The sequence below is a fragment of the Chlamydomonas reinhardtii genome, chromosome 16, assembly GCF_000002595.2.
Source record: "Chlamydomonas reinhardtii strain CC-503 cw92 mt+ chromosome 16, whole genome shotgun sequence".
NCBI lineage: Eukaryota > Viridiplantae > Chlorophyta > Chlorophyceae > Chlamydomonadales > Chlamydomonadaceae > Chlamydomonas > Chlamydomonas reinhardtii.
This window is the reverse complement of record NC_057019.1, coordinates 1,324,111-1,342,490: the sequence shown is the minus strand read 5'-3', so window position 1 is coordinate 1,342,490 and position 18,380 is coordinate 1,324,111. Positions and strand designations below refer to the sequence as shown.

The window sequence follows — 18,380 nt, the reverse complement described above, 5'->3', positions numbered from 1 at the left end:
TTGCCCGAGCTTCGTCAGCTCCCTCGCGGCCCCACATCACGGTAGCCAGCTATGCAGTTCAGCATTTATTCAGCGCCTAGCCACACGGACTATCCAGCCGCACCAGTTGGCCAACTCCCCAGCCATATGCAACCAGGGCTGCCAACAGAGCTAACCGCTGTCCGCTGCCCCCAGCACGCAATGCTGTTATGCTTCGGGATCTAAACCCGTCAGAAACCACTTGACGTCTCCTATCTCGCGCTCCTCGGCTCCTTGACGCAAAAGGGAATCCTTGCAACTTCCATCTCCCACCTCCAGGCGCTGGTGACCACGCCCTACTTCTACGGCGCCTACGCCGTGCCGCTGCCCTCGCCCTACGCGGTGGCGGCCGGCGGCTCCTCCAGCATCACGGGCGCGGGCGGCGGCACCGTGACGCTGCTGCCCGGCGGCGGCTCCAGCGGCACCGCCCTGGCCTACTCCCTCGACGTGCCCAGCAGCCTGGCGCCCGCGCCGCCGCCCGACGGCCGGCTCAGCGTCACGGTCACGGTCAGCTTCCGGCAGAGCATCGGCTACTCGGTGCCGTGCCGTACGTGTTGGGCTTGCCTGCTGCCAAGATATTCACAACGATATCAACCAGCAGGCGTCGCCACCTGTGAAAGCGTTTTCAACATTCAACCCAACCGCCAGGATAGCTTCTCATCTCCACCATGTGCCTCCATGCCTCTCGCTGCACTACGTCCTCGCGCCTCCTTCCCCTGCAGCCCTGTCTCGTTCAGCCACTCCGCAGCGTAGGTTGAGTCGCTGCATCTCAGTCCGCAGCTCCTCCGGCCCCTGCACGTCCGTGCGCACGTGCGGCCGCGAGGCGGGGTCGTCCCACACCTGTGCGGCGTGTGCAGCCGTCCAGGGTGGTCAGGTCAGGCGTGACAGGCAGCAGGCAGTCGGGTGCCGTGTGCACAGGTGCACAGGCGTAGGCAGGGGTACCCCTGGGCGTAAGTGCAAACGGCGCCAAGTCGCCAGCAGGCGCTACGAACTACGGAGCACACGCATGCCGCATACCGGTACACGGTATGGGCAGAAGTGCGGCCCTCGCCGGCGCTGCTGCTCATGCCAGTTAGTCCCAAGCGCTCAGGTGCAAGAGTGCCCGTCCAGAGCTCCCGCCACCCCATGCACCACGCTCTGATCCTGGCTTAGCACTCCCGAGCCGCCTCACATCCAAGTCCGACCCATGCGGCTACCAAAGCACGCGTCTCGCACCGCATCGCTCGCTCCCACTCACCCGCTCCATGGCCGCGTCCAGCACGCGACGGGCCCCCACCCTGCGATAGTGCTTGTTGAAGGGCGTGAGGTCGCACAGCAACACCTGCACGAATGCAGGGGCGCGTAGGCGGATGTGCAAGAGGGGCCCGTGACTGGCAGGCCTGCCCGTGAACCTGCCCATGATGATGCCTTTGCAAGCGCGCATGCAAACTGGTTTTGCACAATAGTGTTCTGTTCTAGGAAGCAAATGCTATGGCATGAATTCGGTGACAATCCACAGCTACGTATGCCCGCACGGCCGCACCCGTCCGCTAGCTAGCCCGTCCGCTTGCTAGCCCGCACTCTCACAAGCACGCACGCGCACATGGGTACACCGTATAGCGCTGTTGCGTTAAGGCTCACCGAGGTCGTCACGCCGTCCTGCTCGCCATCTCCTGGGATGGCCAGCCTCTCGGGCGTAAAAAGCCCCAGGTCCCGGCAGCGCCGCAGCATCATCGCCGTCACCTCCACGGCCCGGCCGTGTTCGGCGCGCGCCGCCGTGTGTAGCACGCACCAGCCCGACTTGGTGGGCACGGTCAGCGCCGCCGCGTTGACCTGCGGCAGCAGCCACTCCAGCACGTGCACCAGCCCGTACCTGCGGGCGACAGTACGGTAATGGCAGGGGCGCAAGAGGGCCACGCACGTAAGTCAAGGGGCGCACGCAAAACGCATGCGCTTAGGTTCCGGTTGTGTGCTTCCAGAGCGACGCGACGGCAGAGGCAAGTGTGTGCATATTTGCGGTCCACGAAGAGCAATACCACTTGCAGCTGATGTTCAGTTCAGCGTCCCCACACGCACGCACGGCTACCCACGCACTTGCAGCACGTGTGCAGCACTGTATCGTGCCACTCGTACTCCTGCTGCGTCAGCAGCAGCAGTCGACTGGCCCGCCGCAGAGCGCTACCACCACTGCCGCCGCCGTCGCTGCTCTGACCGCCACCAGTCGTTCCACCGCTGCCGGCCCCGCAAATCTCCAGCAGCACCTTGAATAGCGACACCACTTTACCCTGCATGCCGTCGGACATCACGCGCAGCAAGCGTCCTGGCGGCGGCGGCGGCGGTGGCGGCGGCGGGGCTGCCGCTGCCTGCACCGCCGGCGCCGCCGGATGCTGCTGCGCAGGTGCGGCAGACTGGTCCTTCGGAATCAGCAGGCCTTCGAGCGCGAGCGCCGCGTGGATGATGGCGTTCATGATGCCTTGTCCGTCCGGGTGGCCATTGCGCATGTTGACCAGCCGTGCAAGGTCAGGCTGCCCGTCGTCGCTGAGGAACTCCTGTCACATGGGCAGCAGCAGCCGTCACAGCTGTTACAGTGCGTGCAGTGCCGGCGGAGATGAGGCTGAAGCCTAGCGCAACAGGGTTTACAGCACGTGAGGGAGAGCACGTGGGGTAAAACGTACAGGAGAGTACGGAGGTCTGAGTTAGCTCTGTGGTTGGCGGGCACCCTTGCCCACCTCCTTGAGCAAGACGCGAAACAATGACGGCGTGGCGTTCTTCATGCTCAGGAACGGCCCGATGCACTCCGACACCAGCCGCGCATCATCGTGCTGCTGTCGCCCACCGCTGCCTCTGGCGCCGCCAACCGGAGCCGCCACCATCTTTAAGGCCGCCGGCGGCCCGCCAGTGCCGTCATCGCCGTCGGCGCCCATCAAAGCTGGACGACGTAGACGCGGCTGTGGATCCATCCGCGCCTCCATCTCCATCGGCGCCACGCCAGGCCCAGCAGCCGTCCTATGCTGCACAGCCCCATCAGCAGCACCAGCAGCTTCGGGCTTGGCAGCAGCCGCATCCGCGCCAGCCGCCGCTCCGCCGCCGGCACCACTCGGCGGACCAGCCGCACCCAGGGTGTTGTTGGGGCGGCCGGCGGCAACAGCGCCTCGCGTTGCCTCGCCAGCTGCAGCTGCTGCCGCCCGCCGTTCCGCAAGGCTGCCGCCCTCCGCCGCCTCCGCTGCTGCCGCTGCCTCCGGCTCTGACGCCGCCGCCGCCGCCGCCGCGGCAGCAGCAGTAGCAGTAGCAGTAGCAGTAGCAACAGCGCATTGCGCCACCGCCGCCGCCGCCTCTGCGGCGCACTGCACAGCCGCTGCCTTAGGCGGTTTGGCCATGTAACTGCACAGTCACACATACATACACAGGTAAGTGACAAAGTCACATGTATGTTGGGTGCGTTGGGAAGTAGTGGCTGCTGCTGCCCCGAGCCGCCGGCGCTTAATGTCACTACTCACGATGACGCCACCGAGGCGTAACTAGCGCACATGCACTAACCCACAAGCCTGGACAGCCTGCTGCCACATCAGCGATAGTACCAGCAAGTTCTGCTCTGCCCCAGCCCCCGCCGCCCCCTCGCGTTTTGTCGCTCCCACTACTGCAGTACTCACTAGGCGGGCCACGACGTGCCGTACACAATGGTGCACACGGCCGCACCGAACCACTCGACCTGCTGAGCCGCCACCTCCGGGGGCAGCTCCCTCCCCACCTTCTCCATCAAGAACCCGTCGAAGCCATCGCCGAGTTTGCCCGCCACTGGCTTGGGCATTGTAGGCGTTGAACCGAGCTTCTCGACGTAGCGGACGCTTGTGCAGAACACTAGGCATGACCGATGCATCGTATGAGTGACGTGGCCGGGCGTACGCGTGCACCCGTTGTTCCTGACATTGTGGTGCTTTAGGCAGTGGACCAGGTAGGCGGGGTGGACGAAGTACCACTGGCCCGGCACAAGCGGCCAGCCCGTGCCTGCAGTCGCCGCAGGTGCCACTGCCGCGCCGCCGCCACCGCCACCGCCACCGTCACCGCCACCGCCACTGCCACCGCTGCTGCTGCTGGGCAGTAAGCTCCTCAGCCGCTGCACCAGGTTTGGGTTGGCGGGCTGCTGGCGTGGCGGGAGCGGGTAGAATTTGGACTTGCCGAGACCGCCTGTTCCCCCTGCGAAATCCGGTTCCGTGGGGTCCAGGGGCCAAACACACGCGTACGGCTGTCCGCGATGCGTTCGCAGGAACCGCGTTCGAAACAATTCAATCGGCAGTGTGTCGTAGATGGCGAGACTGCGGATGCCGCCGCCTTCGTCGCCGCCGCCGCTCCCTTCTGCGGGTGCTGCGGATGCTGCGGACGCTGCAGGTGCTGGCGGCAGCAGCCCCGCCACGTCAGCGAGGGTCTTGCTGACGGCCTTGTCGGAGTAGGCAGACCAGAAGTCCTTGTGCGCGATGTCGGCGGACAGCATGCGTGCCAGCACTGGCTGCATGTCCAGGGCCGTGGGGTACGTGGGGCGCCTGGCTGCGGCTGTGACCGCTGCGGCCATGCCGGTTGCCTGTTGCAGCGGTTGCGGCTGCGGCGGGCGCCGCTGCAGCTGGTGCTCGTGCGCCCTTGGGTGCAGCGCCGGATTCACTGCCGCGGCCTCCATGGCTGCTGGGGGCTGCTGCCGCTGCGTGGGCGGCGGCTGGAAGGGCCCCATGGGCGGCTGATGCGGTGGCGCCAACACGTTCAGTGCACGCGCGCCACCACCAGTAGCACCGAGAGGCGACATGGGCGCAGCATTACTTCCACACCTCCAGCTGCTGCCTGCGTTTTGCGCCAGCAGCAGCGTGGCCTGCAGCCCTCCTGCCATGGCATGGCCAGCTGCCGTGCCACTGCCGCCGGCGCCGCCGCCGCCGCCGCTGATACACGGACCAGCGGCAGCTGCAGCATTGCACAGCAGCTGCTGGATGCCCTCACCGACAGCCTGCTGCAGCTCCACCAGTGAGGGCGCCCGGCCGAGCGCCCGCTGCTGCAAGGCCTCGACTGCTGCGGCGCTTGCTGCGGCGACCATGCCTGGGGACAGCTGCTGCAGTGGCTGAGTATGCGGCAGGTCGCAGTGCTGGGGGAGCTGGGAGTGCTGGTGGTGCTGCTGATGGTGCTGGTACTGCTGTTGGTGGTGTAGCGGCAGCGACGCCACGTCCGGCAAGCCGGACCTGCCGCCGCCGCCGCCGCCGTCGCCTGCGAAGCCGCCGCCTTGGTGGTGGGCCGAACCCAGAGGAGCAGCAGCAGTGGCAGCGGCAGCGACAGTGGCCGCAGTGGCAGTAGCAGGAGGCGGCGGCGGCATCATTGGCCCGCCATCACACAGCTGCATCATCGGGCAGTGCGGTGCGTAGGGCGGTGCGAAGGGCGGTGCGCACGGCTGATGGTACGACGGTGCCGCGTGCGGGCCGGCTGCCGGCGGCGCCGGCTGGACTGCGGCGCCTGCGGCTCCAGGGCCCTCATGTGCTGCGGCTGCTCCTGGCGGCAGCATCTGCACAGCCAGGAGGTAGTGGCGCTCCTGCGCTACTGCACTGCCGCGCGCCGAGGGACCCGCCGGCTGCTGGGTTTGGGTTTGGGTGCTGGGCAGCAGCTGCTGTTGCTGCTGTGGCCGCTCGCCGGTGCCTGTTGCTAGCTGCCCAGCGGCGCCTGCTGCTAGCTGCTGGGCGGCGCCCGCTGCCGGGTGCTCCTGCTGCATGCCGCCCAGCTCACCAGGGCCCCACATTCCCACCAGCAGTTCCTCCAGCCCAGCAGCGCCGTCGCCTGCCAGGAGCGCTACCAACTCCGCCAGCCCCGGCAGCCAGGCGTAGTCATCCTCCGACCCATGGCCTCCGTACTCACTGCCAGGAGTGCTGTCAGCGTCGAGCAGCTGCTGCGGCTGTTGCGGTGGCGGCTGCGATGGTGGCGGCGCCCACGTCTCATGCACAGCCCCTGCAACTGCTGGCTGCTGGCTGCTGCTGCCGCCGACGGCAAGGTCCATCTCGACCACCAACGGCTAGGCCTCCGGACGAGCGGTTGACCTGCATGCGTTCGAGGCACATCGAGGCAGTTTGCGTGACGTTGTAATTCATATGGAAAGAGAGTGAATGATCACCATGCTCGCCCCGCTGCTGCGCGTGCAGGGATCCCAAGAATGCCGGGGCGTGCGCGCGGTTGCAAGCCCGACTTGCAACACTGGAACCTTGACGCCCAGCCCCTGCCCCTCGGCTCTGCTCGGTCATTGATCATCGAGGGTCGTTTCCCACAAATGCTGTAGCTCACCTGCGTTCGGGAGTGACACCTCGGGTCGGCCTTCCAACCAGGAGGACCACGCCGCCTTACTTGCACTGGAGAGGGAGCAGGGATGAAGCTTTGGCTCGATGGCTGTCTTGGCTGCCTTGTCAAATTACACAATGCATACCGCTGGTATCCGGTTTCCGGTTTCCAGCTGCGGTGCCTCCATGCGTCCCTTGATCATCCGCTCTTCTCTGCATAGTCGCATTTGAGACATCCTGCTTTAGCTGTCATTCCTCGATCTTCCCAAGCTCCTAGCTATTGTTGCTCTACCGCCCTCGCGCCCTGCCGCAGTCATCCACCGCCGCAACCTGCGCACGTCTTCTGCTCACCTGCTGCCCACTCCTGCTCTGTCCGCCTTGCCCCTGTCATTTCAGCACTCCAGTTCTGCCTCGCGTCCCTGTTTCTCACACACGCTCGCACACGCTCACACGCCATCCACCCTAGCACTCCAACCCACACTGCCACGCAGCCCGCTAGCTCATGCGCTGCCGCCTACAGACGCCGACGCAGAGAAAAACAGCTCACTCCCCACCCGCAACGTCACCTCTGACCCGTTCACACGCACCACCACCTTGCCCCCCGCCGCCGCCGCCTCTGCCTGGAGCTTCCCGAGGTCCCGGCTCGCCACCACCACCGCCACATCGCCCGCCAGCTCCTCGCTCCCGCCGCATGCCGCCAGCAGCGCCGCCGCGGGCAGCGCGGCCGCGGGCGTGGCCAGCAACGCGGTGAAGGGGTAGGCTGCCGCGCCGTCGGCGCCACCGATGGTGGTCTTCTCCGAGGCAATGACCACACTGCCGGCGGGCCGCGAGGAGGCGGGCAGCACGTTGACGCCCAGCGACTCGCGCAGATACTCCGCCTGCGTTGGTTGTGCGGTTGCGTGGTCGGGTGGGGAGGTGCGTTGGCATGGCCACTTAGGCAGGCGATGTTGAAGGAGGGGGCGTGACGTGTCGGGATCAGTGTGAGTGGCGGAACAGGGGAATTTCATGTGCACACGCTTCGCCACACCATCCCGCTGTGCCCTGCACCACCACCAACCCTCTCTCCTCCACCCCACCACCACGCCCCCCACACTCTTCACAACCACGCGGTGCTTACGTGTCCGGCCAGCACCGCCTCCAGCGCCGCCACATCGGTGCCTGCGGCCGGGTCGTAGAACATGTCCACCTTGTCGCTCAGCACCAGGCCCGCGGCCTTGCGCAGCTTCTGGTATCTGCAGGGGGTTGTAGTGGTGGTGGTGTGTGGCATAGTGGAGGATAGTGGAGGGTGGCATCATCGCTGCAATTGCTGCAACCATCTGCCCCAGCTCCTTGTCAGCCACGTCAGCCCCTCTACTCCCACTTCCTTCTCCCTCGCCCAGCCCCGCACCCCCTCTTCTTGATTTCAGGAATAAACTCCCTCCCCTCCCCTCTCCCCTCCCCTCCCCTCCCCTCCCCTCCCCTCCCCTCCCTTCCCCTCCCCTCTCCTCCCCTCCCCTCCCGCCCCCCCGCACACCTGTTGACCACCTCGCGCGCCAGCCCCGCCGCCAGCAGGCTGTCGTCCACTCGCAGGTCCAGCACCGCCAGCACCTCGCCGTCGCCGTTGGCGTCCACGTCGTCCGCCGACATGCCGGCGGGGGCGCGGAAGTCGCGCAGCACCTGCGGGCGGCCCGGGCGGCGGGGGAGGCGCGGTTGTGGTTAGGAGGAGGTGACGGAGCTCAGAAAGGGATGTGGTGAAAGGGGTGTGGATGTTGGGCGCATAGCGGTAAGTGTAGTACAGACTCGGCTGGGCGGGTCCCCTCTGCACATGATGCGCCTCAAGCCAGGCGCCTGCGCAGCTCCCCTCCCACCCCACACACTGCCCCGCCCCACACGCGGCCCCCGCCACACCTTGATCTCGCCGGCCTCGATGGTGTGGCCCGCCAGGCTGAGGGTGCCGCTCTTCTCAAAGTCCAGGATCTGGGCGTCCGTCAGGTCCTTGATGGCGGCCGCCACGGCGCCCATGGACTTGCCCAGCTTCTTGCCCAGGATCTGAACAAGCGAACAAAGGAAAAGAGATATGAAGATAGGATTGGGTTAGGTTGGTGTTGGCTTGATTGATGGTGCTGATGTGTGGAGATTGATGGGAAGTGGTTGTGGGTATGCGTCGAGACTGCCGTATGCTTTGTGAGGTAGCGGCCGCACGCCGCTTGGACTTGATTACACGTTTCCCTCGGGCAGACACAAGAGCAGCCGGCCACACCACGCCACGCCACCATGCCGCACACACATGAGCGCCTGCCCCCGGCCAGCGCCCAGCGTGCCCACCCCCACCTGCCAGTCGGGCTGCGCGCGCAGGGTGGCGTACTGCAGCGGGTCGGCGCACGTCTCCAGCGAGCGCACGTTCAGCTCGCTCTCCACGTACTCGCGCAGCTCGCCTGTACAGAGGCAGGGGTTGCATTGGTGATAAGCTAAAGAAGTGGTAGACCGCGGAGGGTGGGCGGATGCACCCAGTCGGTCAGTGCGTCACTGCGTGCACCATGAACCTGAGCCATGCCCTTCCCGCCATCAAGGTGTCCGCCCGGACAGCTAGGCCGTTGGCAGGATGAAAGCTGTTGACTGTGGCTGTTGTGTCCAGCAAGCCAGCAAGCCAGACAGCCCTCCCCCTCACTCCTCCGCGCTCTATGGGTTCTAGGTTGGCAATGATTTATGGGATGGGAATGTGCTTACCCCTTCCCCTCCTTAAGTTGGGCGATGACTCCTTGGCTACCGTATTGGGACCTATTCATTGGGCTGCGGGCACATCACCCCCCCTCCCCTCACCCTGGATGTCCGCCAGGAAGTCGGCGTCGCTGTGCACCACCACCAGCTTGGTGAGCGGGCTCTTGAGCGGCTTGTTGCGGCGCTCGCGGATGGTGCGGCCCAGCTCGATGACGCGCTGCATGCGGTCCACCGACTGCTGGATGCGCTCGTCGCCCGACTGGGCGGCGCGCGTGGCAGGGAAGTCGCACCTGCGGAGTGGGTGGAGTGGGTGGTAGGGGTGGTAGGGGTGGTGGTTCCAGGGGCATGGTTAGCCAGGTAGGCGAGGCGCCGGTGATGCACAGACGCAGCGTTGCGTAGTGGCCAGCAGGCGCACACCTCCGGGGCACACGCGCGGACACGAAGTGCCCCTTCCGCCATGAGCCCAGTCCAACGCGACGCCCCACACCCGACGCCGCACCATCCCTGTTCCCTCCCCCCCCACCCCCCACACAAAAACACGCACCAGTGCACGGACTCGGGCGCGCCGGCCGGCAGCGCGGTGCGCAGGTTCTGGTACATGGACTCTGTGAGGAAGGGCGTGAAGGGCGCCATGACCTTGCACACGTCCAGCAGCACGTTGAACAGGCAGGACAGGCAGGTGCTGGTGTCCTCCGCGCCCTGTGAGGGTGCCGGGAACAGGAGGGCAAGGAGGAGGAGGAGCCAGGATATCAACACGGGGCACAAGGGGCTGAAGTGAAAAGTTGTGGGCGCCGATACACCTCTCCACTTGTCATAGGGCATAGGTACACATACACGCACATAGATACGCGCACACATACGCGATGCATGGCCCTCTCCCCTCTGTGCTTTCCTGACACGTCACGTACCTTGGCACCCTTGAGGCGCTTGCGGTTGTAGCGCACGTACACGTTCGTGAGGCTGTCGATGAACTTGACCAGGTAGGGCACCACCGTGTACAGGCGGTAGGCGCCCATCTCGGCAGCCACGTAGGCAATGAGCGAGCGAGAGGCGGCGCCGATCCACCTGCACGTAAGAATGTGTGTTTTGGGTTCCAGGCATGACTAGTTAGTAGACGGCAATGTTTAGGGCAGAGGGAGGCTGGGACTATTGGTACATAAGGAGATGGTTCGGCTTGGCACACGCTACAGCGACGCGACACGTAAAACACATAGACCCTCAATACCGCCGACGGCTGTCTGCCTGCCTGCCCACACGCCTCGTCTCACCGGTCCAGCACGTTGGTGGGCTGCAGCTGCTCGGGCGGCACCGGCACGAACTTGGCGCCGCTCTCGCCCTCCATGCGCAGAATGTTCTGGGGGACAGGAACAGGATCAGGTGGGGACAGGAGGAGGAGGAGCAGGTGGGGATTAACTTTGAAGAAGCAGGTGGGGAGAGGATGAGGAGCAGGTGGGGAAAGGAGGAGGAGCAGGTGGGGAAAGGAGGAGGAGCAGGTGGGGAGGAGGATGAGGAGCAGGTGGGGAGGAGGAGGTCACGAGGGGGCAGGCGGCAGGCGGCAGGCGGCATGTGTTGGGGCGTGGAGCTAATGCCCCCAGCATGCCCCCACCACGTCTGGACTTGCATGCCACTAACTACCGCCCGCAGGGGGTTGGACACATCCTCACCTGCTCCCCGCCTCTCTCACCTCAGCATGCAAACTTTTTGAGCTACGACTATTCTGTAATTGAGAATTAACTCCCCCACCCTATCTCTCACCTGCACCAGGAAGCGATATGCGTTGTACCAGGGCAGGAAAACGTCCTTCACCACCGCGAACACGCCCTCCTCCTTGAAGCGCAGGGTCTCTGTGAGAGGAGCCAAGGAGGTGAGGGGTTCGTGAGGGGCGCTGGCGCGGCGGTGCACGGCAATGCACAGGCGGAGTGGAGCATGGCTACGGGATGAACAGGATGGGGTATGGAGGCCCGGTGTCGAGGGCATACGAGAATGCGCAGGTGAGGTGCGCAGGAAAGTGTATGATTGTGTGTGGTAGCCTCATAGAAATCCGCTAATTTTGACATCAGGGACCGCCAGCTTCCCGTAGGTCACCAGCGTCAGCGTGTGTAACAATGTGTGTAATATCATCGGCAGCCGCGAGAATGCAGGGATGACAAGCGAAATGGAAGCAGATTGGGGTAGGGTGCACTTCGGTGATGAGTAGCCCGGCAGTCGCATGCAGGTGCGACTGGAGTGTACACGATGCAGTGCAATGCTGAGTTTGGATGCGCTCGTGCTCATTCACCAAGGCCTCATAGAAATCCGCTAATTTTGACATCAGGGACTGCCGGCTTCCCGTAGGTCGCCAACGTCAGCGTGTGTAACAATGTGTGTAATATCATCGGCCGCCGCGCGAGTGTGCCCGAATGCGCTCGTCTTCGTGTATTTGTGATGTGGCCCGAGACCTCCCTGCAACTCTGCAACCATGCCACACCCTGACACTGTCCCCGCACTGGCCCCGCCCCTGGCGCCGCCTGCCCGCACCCACGCACACGCGCACACACGCGCGCACCTGCGCGCACCACTGGCGAGTTGATCAGGTACAGGCGCAGGGCGTCCGCTCCGTACTTGTCCAGTACCTCCGTGGGGTCCTGCCGGCATGCGGTGGAAGGGGGCGGGAGACAGCGGTGGTGGCGGAGTGCAGGCGGCGGCGGGGAGCGGTTGGAGGCTTAAAGGAGGTGTTTGATGGAGGGTCAATAGGACAGATGATGGTGTGCGAGAGCCATGGACGATGGTGTGGACGGGCCAGGGCTCGTGCCTTGCAACATTCTTTGTTTCAAGCCCGGGATGCGCGATTGTGCGTTGTCGTCTATGACTGTCAGAGCACAAGGAGGCCGCGGCGGGACGGGGCACCAGGCACCGCGGTACTATGAGGCTAGGTTGCTTGCTGTGACGGTCTCCGTATGAAGCCGGAAGGGGTGTGCCCAGGAAAACCCCGGGCCGCTAGCAGCGCCACTGACGGCGGGGCCCACGCCCGCAGCGCAGGCGGGTGGTTAGCCTGGCCCTGCGCCCGGCAGACGGCCCCAATCGCTGCCCCAGCAAGCCGGCAAGACCGCATGCGACAATGTCGTGGCCAAGCAACTATGCTCGCTAACTGAATCTTACACGTACTACCAAACGCAATCATAGTAAATAAATTTTGCTTTCTGACTTTTGTGTGCTGTTAGTAATACTGTCAGAGCACAAGGAGGCCGCGGCGGGACGGGACACCAAACACCGCGGTACTATGAGGCTAGGTTGCTTGCTATGACGGTCTCCGTATGAAGCCGGAAGGGGTGTGCCCAGGAAAACCCCGGGCCGCTAGCAGCGCCACTGACGGCGGGACCCGCGCCCGCAGCGCAGGCGGGTGGTTAGCCCGTCCCTGCGCCCGGCAGACGGCCCCAGTCGCTGCCCCGACAAGCCGGCAAGACCGCGTAATGCTCCAAATGCTCAATAGCTATCTGTATGGCGTGTGCCTGCATTCCGCACTTCCACGCCGCCGCTTGACCAAGTCCCCAACCTTGACCCCCTCTCGCCCTCAACCCCTGCGGCGCCTGCGGCCCCTGCCTACCGGGTAGTTCTTGAGGCGCTTGCTCATCTTCTTGCCGTCCGCCGCCAGCACCAGGCCGTTGCACACCAGGTGCTTGAAGGCGGGCTTGTCGAACAGCGCCGTGGACAGCACCATGAGCGTGTAGAACCAGCCGCGCGTCTGGTCCAGGCCCTCTGCGGTGGTTCGGGGAGGTAAGGTTTTGCAGGTTTGGGCCGTTGGGGTTCGGGCCGGTTGGATTACGGCGCTGGGCAAGCGCATTTCGCCTCGCGTGCTGTCGCCTGTTCACAGCGTTTGCAAGGACACACAAAACACGCACACGCCACGCCACGCCACGTCCCTCTGGCCACGCTCACCCGCCACGAAGTCCGCGGGGAAGTTGTTCTCGAAGAGCTCCTTGTTCTCGAAGGGGTAGTGCAGCTGGCCGTAGGGCATGGAGCCGCTCTCGAACCAGCAGTCGAACACGTCGTCCACGCGCTTGAGCGGCGGCTGGCCGGGCCGGGAGCTGGGGATGGTGAGGTGGTCGATGAAGTGGCGGTGCAGGTCCGTGACCTGTCGAGAGGGGAGGGGGGAATGGGTGCAGGTGGGGAGGGGGTTACAATCACAATTGATGTTGGCCTGAAGTTGTAGCCAGGCACAGTAGTACAGCAGGCGCGTCGTTACCGAGGTGGGAGAAGGAGCTTGCAAAGGTGGTGGGGAAGTTTGCGTGGACAACACCCCTCCCCTACCCTCCGCTCCCAGCCCCACGCTACCACGCACCTTCTCGCCGGTGCGCCGCTCCAGCTCCTCCTTGGAACCGATCACCACAATTTCCTCGCCGTCCTCCGACGCCCAGATGGGGATGGGCGTGCCCCAGAAGCGGCTGCGCGACACAGCCCAGTCGTGCGCGTTCTCAAGCCAGTTGTGGAAGCGCTTCTCCTTCACGTACGCCGGCACCCAGTACGTCAGCTGTGGGGGAGCGCAGGAGGTGGGAGCGGGGGAGAGGGGGAAAGCGTTCCGGGCATGACTACTGAGGAGCAGGCGATGTAGATGAAACGGCGCGTGTAAAACAGAGGGGGTGGCAGAGTAAGCAGATTGCGGTAGGAAGTTGGAACGTGGGCGCGGGCGTAGTCGCCGAGTCAGCGTGTCGGCCAGACCAGCCCCTTCCTCCCGCCCTCCCTCCCCGCCCTCGCCTCCGCCTCCGGCCCTCTGCCCTCCCCGCCGCCGCCACTCTGCCCTCCCTCCCCGCCCTCCCCTCCCCGCCCTCCCTCCCCGTCCTCGCCTCCGCTGCTCTGCCCCCCACGCCCACACTGTCCTCGCCTCTGCCCTCCTCGCCGCCGCCCCTCTACCCTCCCTCCCCGCCCTCCCCTCCCGCCGCCCTCACCGTGTTGTTGTGCAGCAGGCGCTCCTTGATCTCCTCCACCTTGACGAACCAGCTGGGCACGGCGCGGTAGATGAGCGGCGTGTCGGAGCGCCAGCAGAAGGGGTAGCTGTGCGTCAGGCTGCCGGCCTCCACCAGGCGGCCCGCCTCCTTGATGACGGCCACAATCTCCTTGTCCGCGTCCTTCACGTAGCTGCCGGAATTAGACGCATGGTGAGGAGGAGGACATGAGGAGGACGTGAGTAGGACGTGAAGGAGGAGGGACATTAGCTTGTGTATATTGCTTGGTCGTGTCGACTCTCCACCCGTTGGTCGCAGGCAGGCCCGCCGTCTCCTGCCACTACCACTCCACTGCAGCAGACCCACGCAATCGCCCGCTTCCGCTCCCGTTTCTCCCCCCGCTTCTCCTGGTCTCGCTCCTCCATTTGGCCTCCCACAGCCCTCCCCTCCCTCCCCGCGCCTCCTCCCCACCCCCGGTTTGGCGACTCACAGGCCCTTGAACTGGCCGACCTCCTCCGTGAAGCGGCCGTTGAGGTCCACGGGGCAGGGCAGCGAGTCGCCCTTCTCGCACACGCCGTGCGCCAGGCACACGCGGTAGTCGTCCTCACCGAAGGCGGGAGCCTGGACAGAAGGCGTTGCAAACAGGTGGTGGGGGCAGCCGTTGGGGAGGAGGCCAAGTAGACGACTTTCCTCTCTCTCTCTGTACTGTTTCCCTTCTTCTCCAACTCCCAGCACTGCCCCGCCGCCCCAGACCCCTCCGCCGCAACCCCACCTCCCCAGCCCCCAACCCAACCCTAACCCCCACCTCCCCAGCCCCCTGCCACCTCCCCAACCTCCCACCTGGTGCACCACGCCTGTGCCGCTGTCGTCGGTGACGTAGGTGTCGCTGACCACACGGAAGGCGCCCTTGCTGCTGCCCTCCGCCGCCGCCAGCGCGGAGAAGAAGGGGAATAGCGGCGTGTAGCGCAGCCCCACCAGCTCGCTGCCGGGCATCTTGGCCAGGATCTCAAAGCCGCCCTCGGGCTTGTCGTCCTGGCGGGAGGCGGGGCGCGGGAGAGGGGGAAGATGAGGCAGGGTAAGGTAAGGTGGGTCTGGGCGCGTGCGCGCGCGCGGCGCAGCTGCAGGAAAGCTTGCGCCTTGCAACGGCTGCGAGGTCGCTTCGTCCGCCGGACTCAAAAGGAGTGCGCGAACCCACATGGACTCGAAGCCATGTAGATGCTCAGGTTCCTCGTCCAAAACCATCCATATCACAGCCCGTGAGCAGCATCGAGTACCGCAACCCCGCCCGCCCACTGTCTACCACTGAATGTAACCCACTACTCCCCCCCCACCCCCCCCCTCACCCCTTGTCCCCTACATCGCCCGCACCGCACCTTCTTGGCTCCCTTCTTGGGCTTGGGCACAGCGCCCGGCACCGCCGCCAGCCGCGCCTCCGCCACGATGTACACCTTCTTCTTGTCGTTGTCGCGGGCCTGTTGCAATGATGATGACAATCAAGCAACGGAATCAGGACGGCAGATGGCAGTTCCTCTGTCTGGTGGCTCCTCCACGTGTGTCTGTGACCCCATCCTCGCACCCTCCATCGTCTTGCGCATGCCTTGGCCCCCAATGACCGCATGCTCACCCCGAGTACCACCGAGCACATGGCTGCCTGCCACTGCCGCACACCAGCCGACATCGGTCCAGCTCTAAGCGCCGTCCAAGTCCCGTCGCCCCCGCAGCCCCCAGCCGCTACTGTGTCTCGCGCCCGTCTTCCCCCAGCCCCCTGCCTCAGAGCCGCCTAGCCTTCCGCAACAGTATCCCTAGTCCCCGCCCCCCCCCTATGCCCCCCCTCCCGCCGCGCCCAGCCCCGCCGCACCCGCGAGCCCCTTTCCCCCGTCCTTCCCTCACCTTGACGTAGATCAGCTCGGGGTGCACGCACAGCGCCACGTTGGAGGGCAGGGTCCAGGGGGTGGTAGTCCAGGCCACCAGCGAGGCGCCGTCGGCGTCGCCCACGATGGGGAAGGACACCTGCCAGGAGTGGGGAGGGGAGTGGAGGGGATGGGAGGCCAGGATGGGAGGCATGAAGCATTCGCCATCTCCACCCCACTCCCAGGCCCCTTGCCCAAGCACCATTGTGTGCATTCCCTCCCCCTCGCCCCCCCCAACCTGCCCCGCCCCCCCCCTCCACACACACGCGCACCATGACTGCCGGGTCGCTGACGTCCTTGTAGTTGAGTCCCGCCTCGAAGTTGGACAGCGGCGTGGAGCAGGCCGTGGAGAACGGCATCACCTGCGGGGAGGCGGAGGTGTGTGTGGAGGAAGGGACGCAGGCAGGGAGGAGTGGCACGCGGGGCCAAAGCGGCTGCCCAGTAGTACTACCAAAGCTGCAACCGCCTCTAAACCGGCCCCTCGCTCTTCTCCCTGTGCCAGCCCGCCCGCTCCATCCCACCCTGTGCCCCTCCTGCCCCCTCTCCACCGCTCCCTCATTCCCGCCCTATAGCCTGTATAATGCGCGCTCCTCTTATCCCCTCCTCCCTGCCACCCGCCTCCGCTCCGCCTCTCCGCCGCCCCACCTTGAAACCGCGGTAGACCAGCCCCTTCTCGAACAGGCGGCTGAACACCCACCACACCGACTCCATGAAACTGGGGTCCAGCGTCTTGTAGTCGTTCTCAAAGTCAATCCAGCGACCCAGCCGCTTCACGGTCTTCTCCCACTCCTTCGAGTACCTGGAAGTTCGGAACAGACGTGCGTGTGTATGTGTGTGTGTGTGGGGTTACACGCACGAAGTTTACGAAGTGAAGTCGTAGCCAGGTACAAAGGGGTCAGTGCGCGTGTGAGGCGCCGGGTTATGTGTGCGTGTCCAGGGCGTGCTGGGTCGGCGACTGCTGTTGTCCACGCTTCCGCTAAGCTGGGTATGTGCATGGCCCTCCCCATACCCAAGCCGTGCCACCCCCATGGCGCCTCTGACGGCCCCTCCTGACGTCCCAATCCGCACGTGCGGGTTTTCACCCTAGCTTGCCAATCACAAAAGCGCGCACAATCGCCTCCACACAGCCCAGCCACTGGCCCCCGCACTGCACCCACGCGCGTCACGGTTCCACCTCCGCTACACCCATCCCCGGCCCCACCACCGCACCCGTCACCGCTCACGCCCACGCCCTGCCCCAGTCTGCCTCCATTCCTCCACACACATACACATACACACACACACACACGCCATACACACGCGCGCGCGCACTGCTGCCCCTGCTGCCCGCACCTCATCACAATGCTGCGGCACTCCTCGTTGTAGGCGCCAATGCCCATCTTCATCACGTCGTCGCGGCTCTTGATGTCTGCGGAGTGAGGTTGCGAGCGCAGGCCACAGAGTTGAAGGCACTGCGGCGTACGGTAGTGGACAGCTGTTCCGCCGCATCCGCCTGCTCCTTCCTTCAGCCCCTTTCCCCACCCACACGCACCCACCCACACGGACGCACCCACACCCACACGCACACAGGCACAGATCCCCCCGTCAACCCCAACCCGACCTTCACCCCCTGCCACTCACTGAGCTTCTTGTCGATCTCGTACTCCACCGGCAGGCCATGGCAGTCCCAGCCGAAGCGGCGCGTCACGTGGTGCCCGGTGGCGGAGGCGTAGCGCGTCACGATGTCCTGCGTGTGGTGTGGTGTTGCGGTGTGGTGTGGTGTGGTGTGGTGCGGTGTGGCGTGGTGTGTGGTTATTCAGGCGCGTACACGCACACCGTGTCCATGCTGTAGCCCCCAAGGCAGAGCTGATGGGGTGCTGGCGCAAGGGCGCTGGTCCTCTGCTCGCGGCGCCCGAGCAGATGCGAGGGGGCCGGGCCTCGGGGCTTGAGGTCCGAAGCTGTGCGGGGTAAGGCCGGCCGTGCCGACCTGGGCACGCCCCCCCTTCGCGAGCTGGCCGGGGACGGGATCGTACCTTCAAGGTGCCAGCCAGAATATGGCCGTAGTGGGGCAGGCCAGTCGCGAACGGGGGGCCATCGTAGAAAATGTACTCCGGCTTGCCCTCAGTGCGCTTCAACTGCTCGTTGAACGCATCCAGGCGATCCCAGAGCTCCAAAATCTTCTCCTCCTCCTTAGGGAAGGAGTAATCCTTGCCCTCGAGCACGTCTGCAATAGACATCGTGGCTCGGCGGCTGATTCCGCCGGTGGGGCCTTTTGGTGTCAAAACTGACTAAATCAGACACTCAATTGGTTCCCTTGACTCGAAAAAGCAGCGAGATCAGCAAAGCAGGCCCAGCTGGCTTCTCGCGCCTCTATTATGCGGCGGCAAGTGCTCTGCGCCCAGCACCTAAGCCAAGCAAGTACGCACTACTAGCCTCTGACTCTGAGGCAACTACATAGAGGCAGAGGGGCAGCGAGACGAAAGCTTCGTCGGTCGCTGCATGGGATTTCGTGCACCTGCGATTTCGTCACCTCGCGCGCGTTCCCTGAGCTGCTGTTATTGGAACAATAGCACAACCAAGTGGCT

General features: G+C 65.1%; 2 protein-coding genes across 2 annotated transcripts; both read right to left on the bottom strand.

The window, feature by feature from the left end:
* Nucleotide 1: 1 nt before the first annotated feature.
* Nucleotides 2-6,363, bottom strand: CHLRE_16g651801v5 (uncharacterized protein). Its single transcript, XM_001698180.2, has 7 exons — nucleotides 6,298-6,363; nucleotides 3,648-6,056; nucleotides 2,727-3,378; nucleotides 2,092-2,546; nucleotides 1,639-1,870; nucleotides 1,256-1,339; nucleotides 2-858 (listed from the first exon to the last, which is right to left on the bottom strand). Exons 2-7 carry the CDS (start codon nucleotides 6,014-6,016, stop codon nucleotides 712-714), a joined length of 3,939 nt encoding a protein of 1,312 aa, XP_001698232.2. The 5' UTR covers nucleotides 6,017-6,056; nucleotides 6,298-6,363; the 3' UTR covers nucleotides 2-711.
* A 46-nt stretch (nucleotides 6,364-6,409) lies between these two features.
* Nucleotides 6,410-18,233, bottom strand: CHLRE_16g651750v5 (uncharacterized protein). The gene is made up of 24 exons (XM_043070809.1): nucleotides 17,829-18,233; nucleotides 17,437-17,542; nucleotides 17,149-17,224; nucleotides 16,462-16,615; nucleotides 16,089-16,178; nucleotides 15,797-15,916; nucleotides 15,280-15,378; nucleotides 14,747-14,938; nucleotides 14,397-14,527; nucleotides 13,910-14,099; nucleotides 13,306-13,494; nucleotides 12,903-13,098; nucleotides 12,571-12,722; nucleotides 11,533-11,611; nucleotides 10,743-10,831; nucleotides 10,256-10,341; nucleotides 9,896-10,052; nucleotides 9,532-9,686; nucleotides 9,090-9,277; nucleotides 8,601-8,704; nucleotides 8,178-8,318; nucleotides 7,804-7,946; nucleotides 7,408-7,522; nucleotides 6,410-7,168 (listed from the first exon to the last, which is right to left on the bottom strand). The coding sequence occupies exons 1-24, from the start codon at nucleotides 18,030-18,032 to the stop codon at nucleotides 6,791-6,793; spliced, it is 3,534 nt and encodes a 1,177-aa protein (XP_042915452.1). The 5' UTR covers nucleotides 18,033-18,233; the 3' UTR covers nucleotides 6,410-6,790.
* Nucleotides 18,234-18,380: the final 147 nt, after the last annotated feature.

Bases quoted from the DNA above. Each gene is read 5' to 3' on its own strand.
- CHLRE_16g651801v5 (XM_001698180.2), bottom strand. From the start codon at position 6,016: ATGGACCTTGCCGTCGGCGGCAGCAGCAGCCAGCAGCCAGCAGTTGCA. The intron at 1,871-2,091 runs GTGCGTGGGTAG...TGTCGCCCGCAG, and splicing joins GTGCTGCACACGTGCTGCAA to GTACGGGCTGGTGCACGTGC. The intron at 1,340-1,638 runs GTGAGCCTTAAC...GCATTCGTGCAG, and splicing joins AGGACGGCGTGACGACCTCG to GTGTTGCTGTGCGACCTCAC.
- CHLRE_16g651750v5 (XM_043070809.1), bottom strand. From the start codon at position 18,032: ATGTCTATTGCAGACGTGCTCGAGGGCAAGGATTACTCCTTCCCTAAG. The intron at 17,543-17,828 runs GTACGATCCCGT...CACCACACGCAG, and splicing joins TTCTGGCTGGCACCTTGAAG to GACATCGTGACGCGCTACGC. The intron at 9,278-9,531 runs GTGCGTGTTTTT...CCCACTCCGCAG, and splicing joins GCGCCCGAGTCCGTGCACTG to GTGCGACTTCCCTGCCACGC.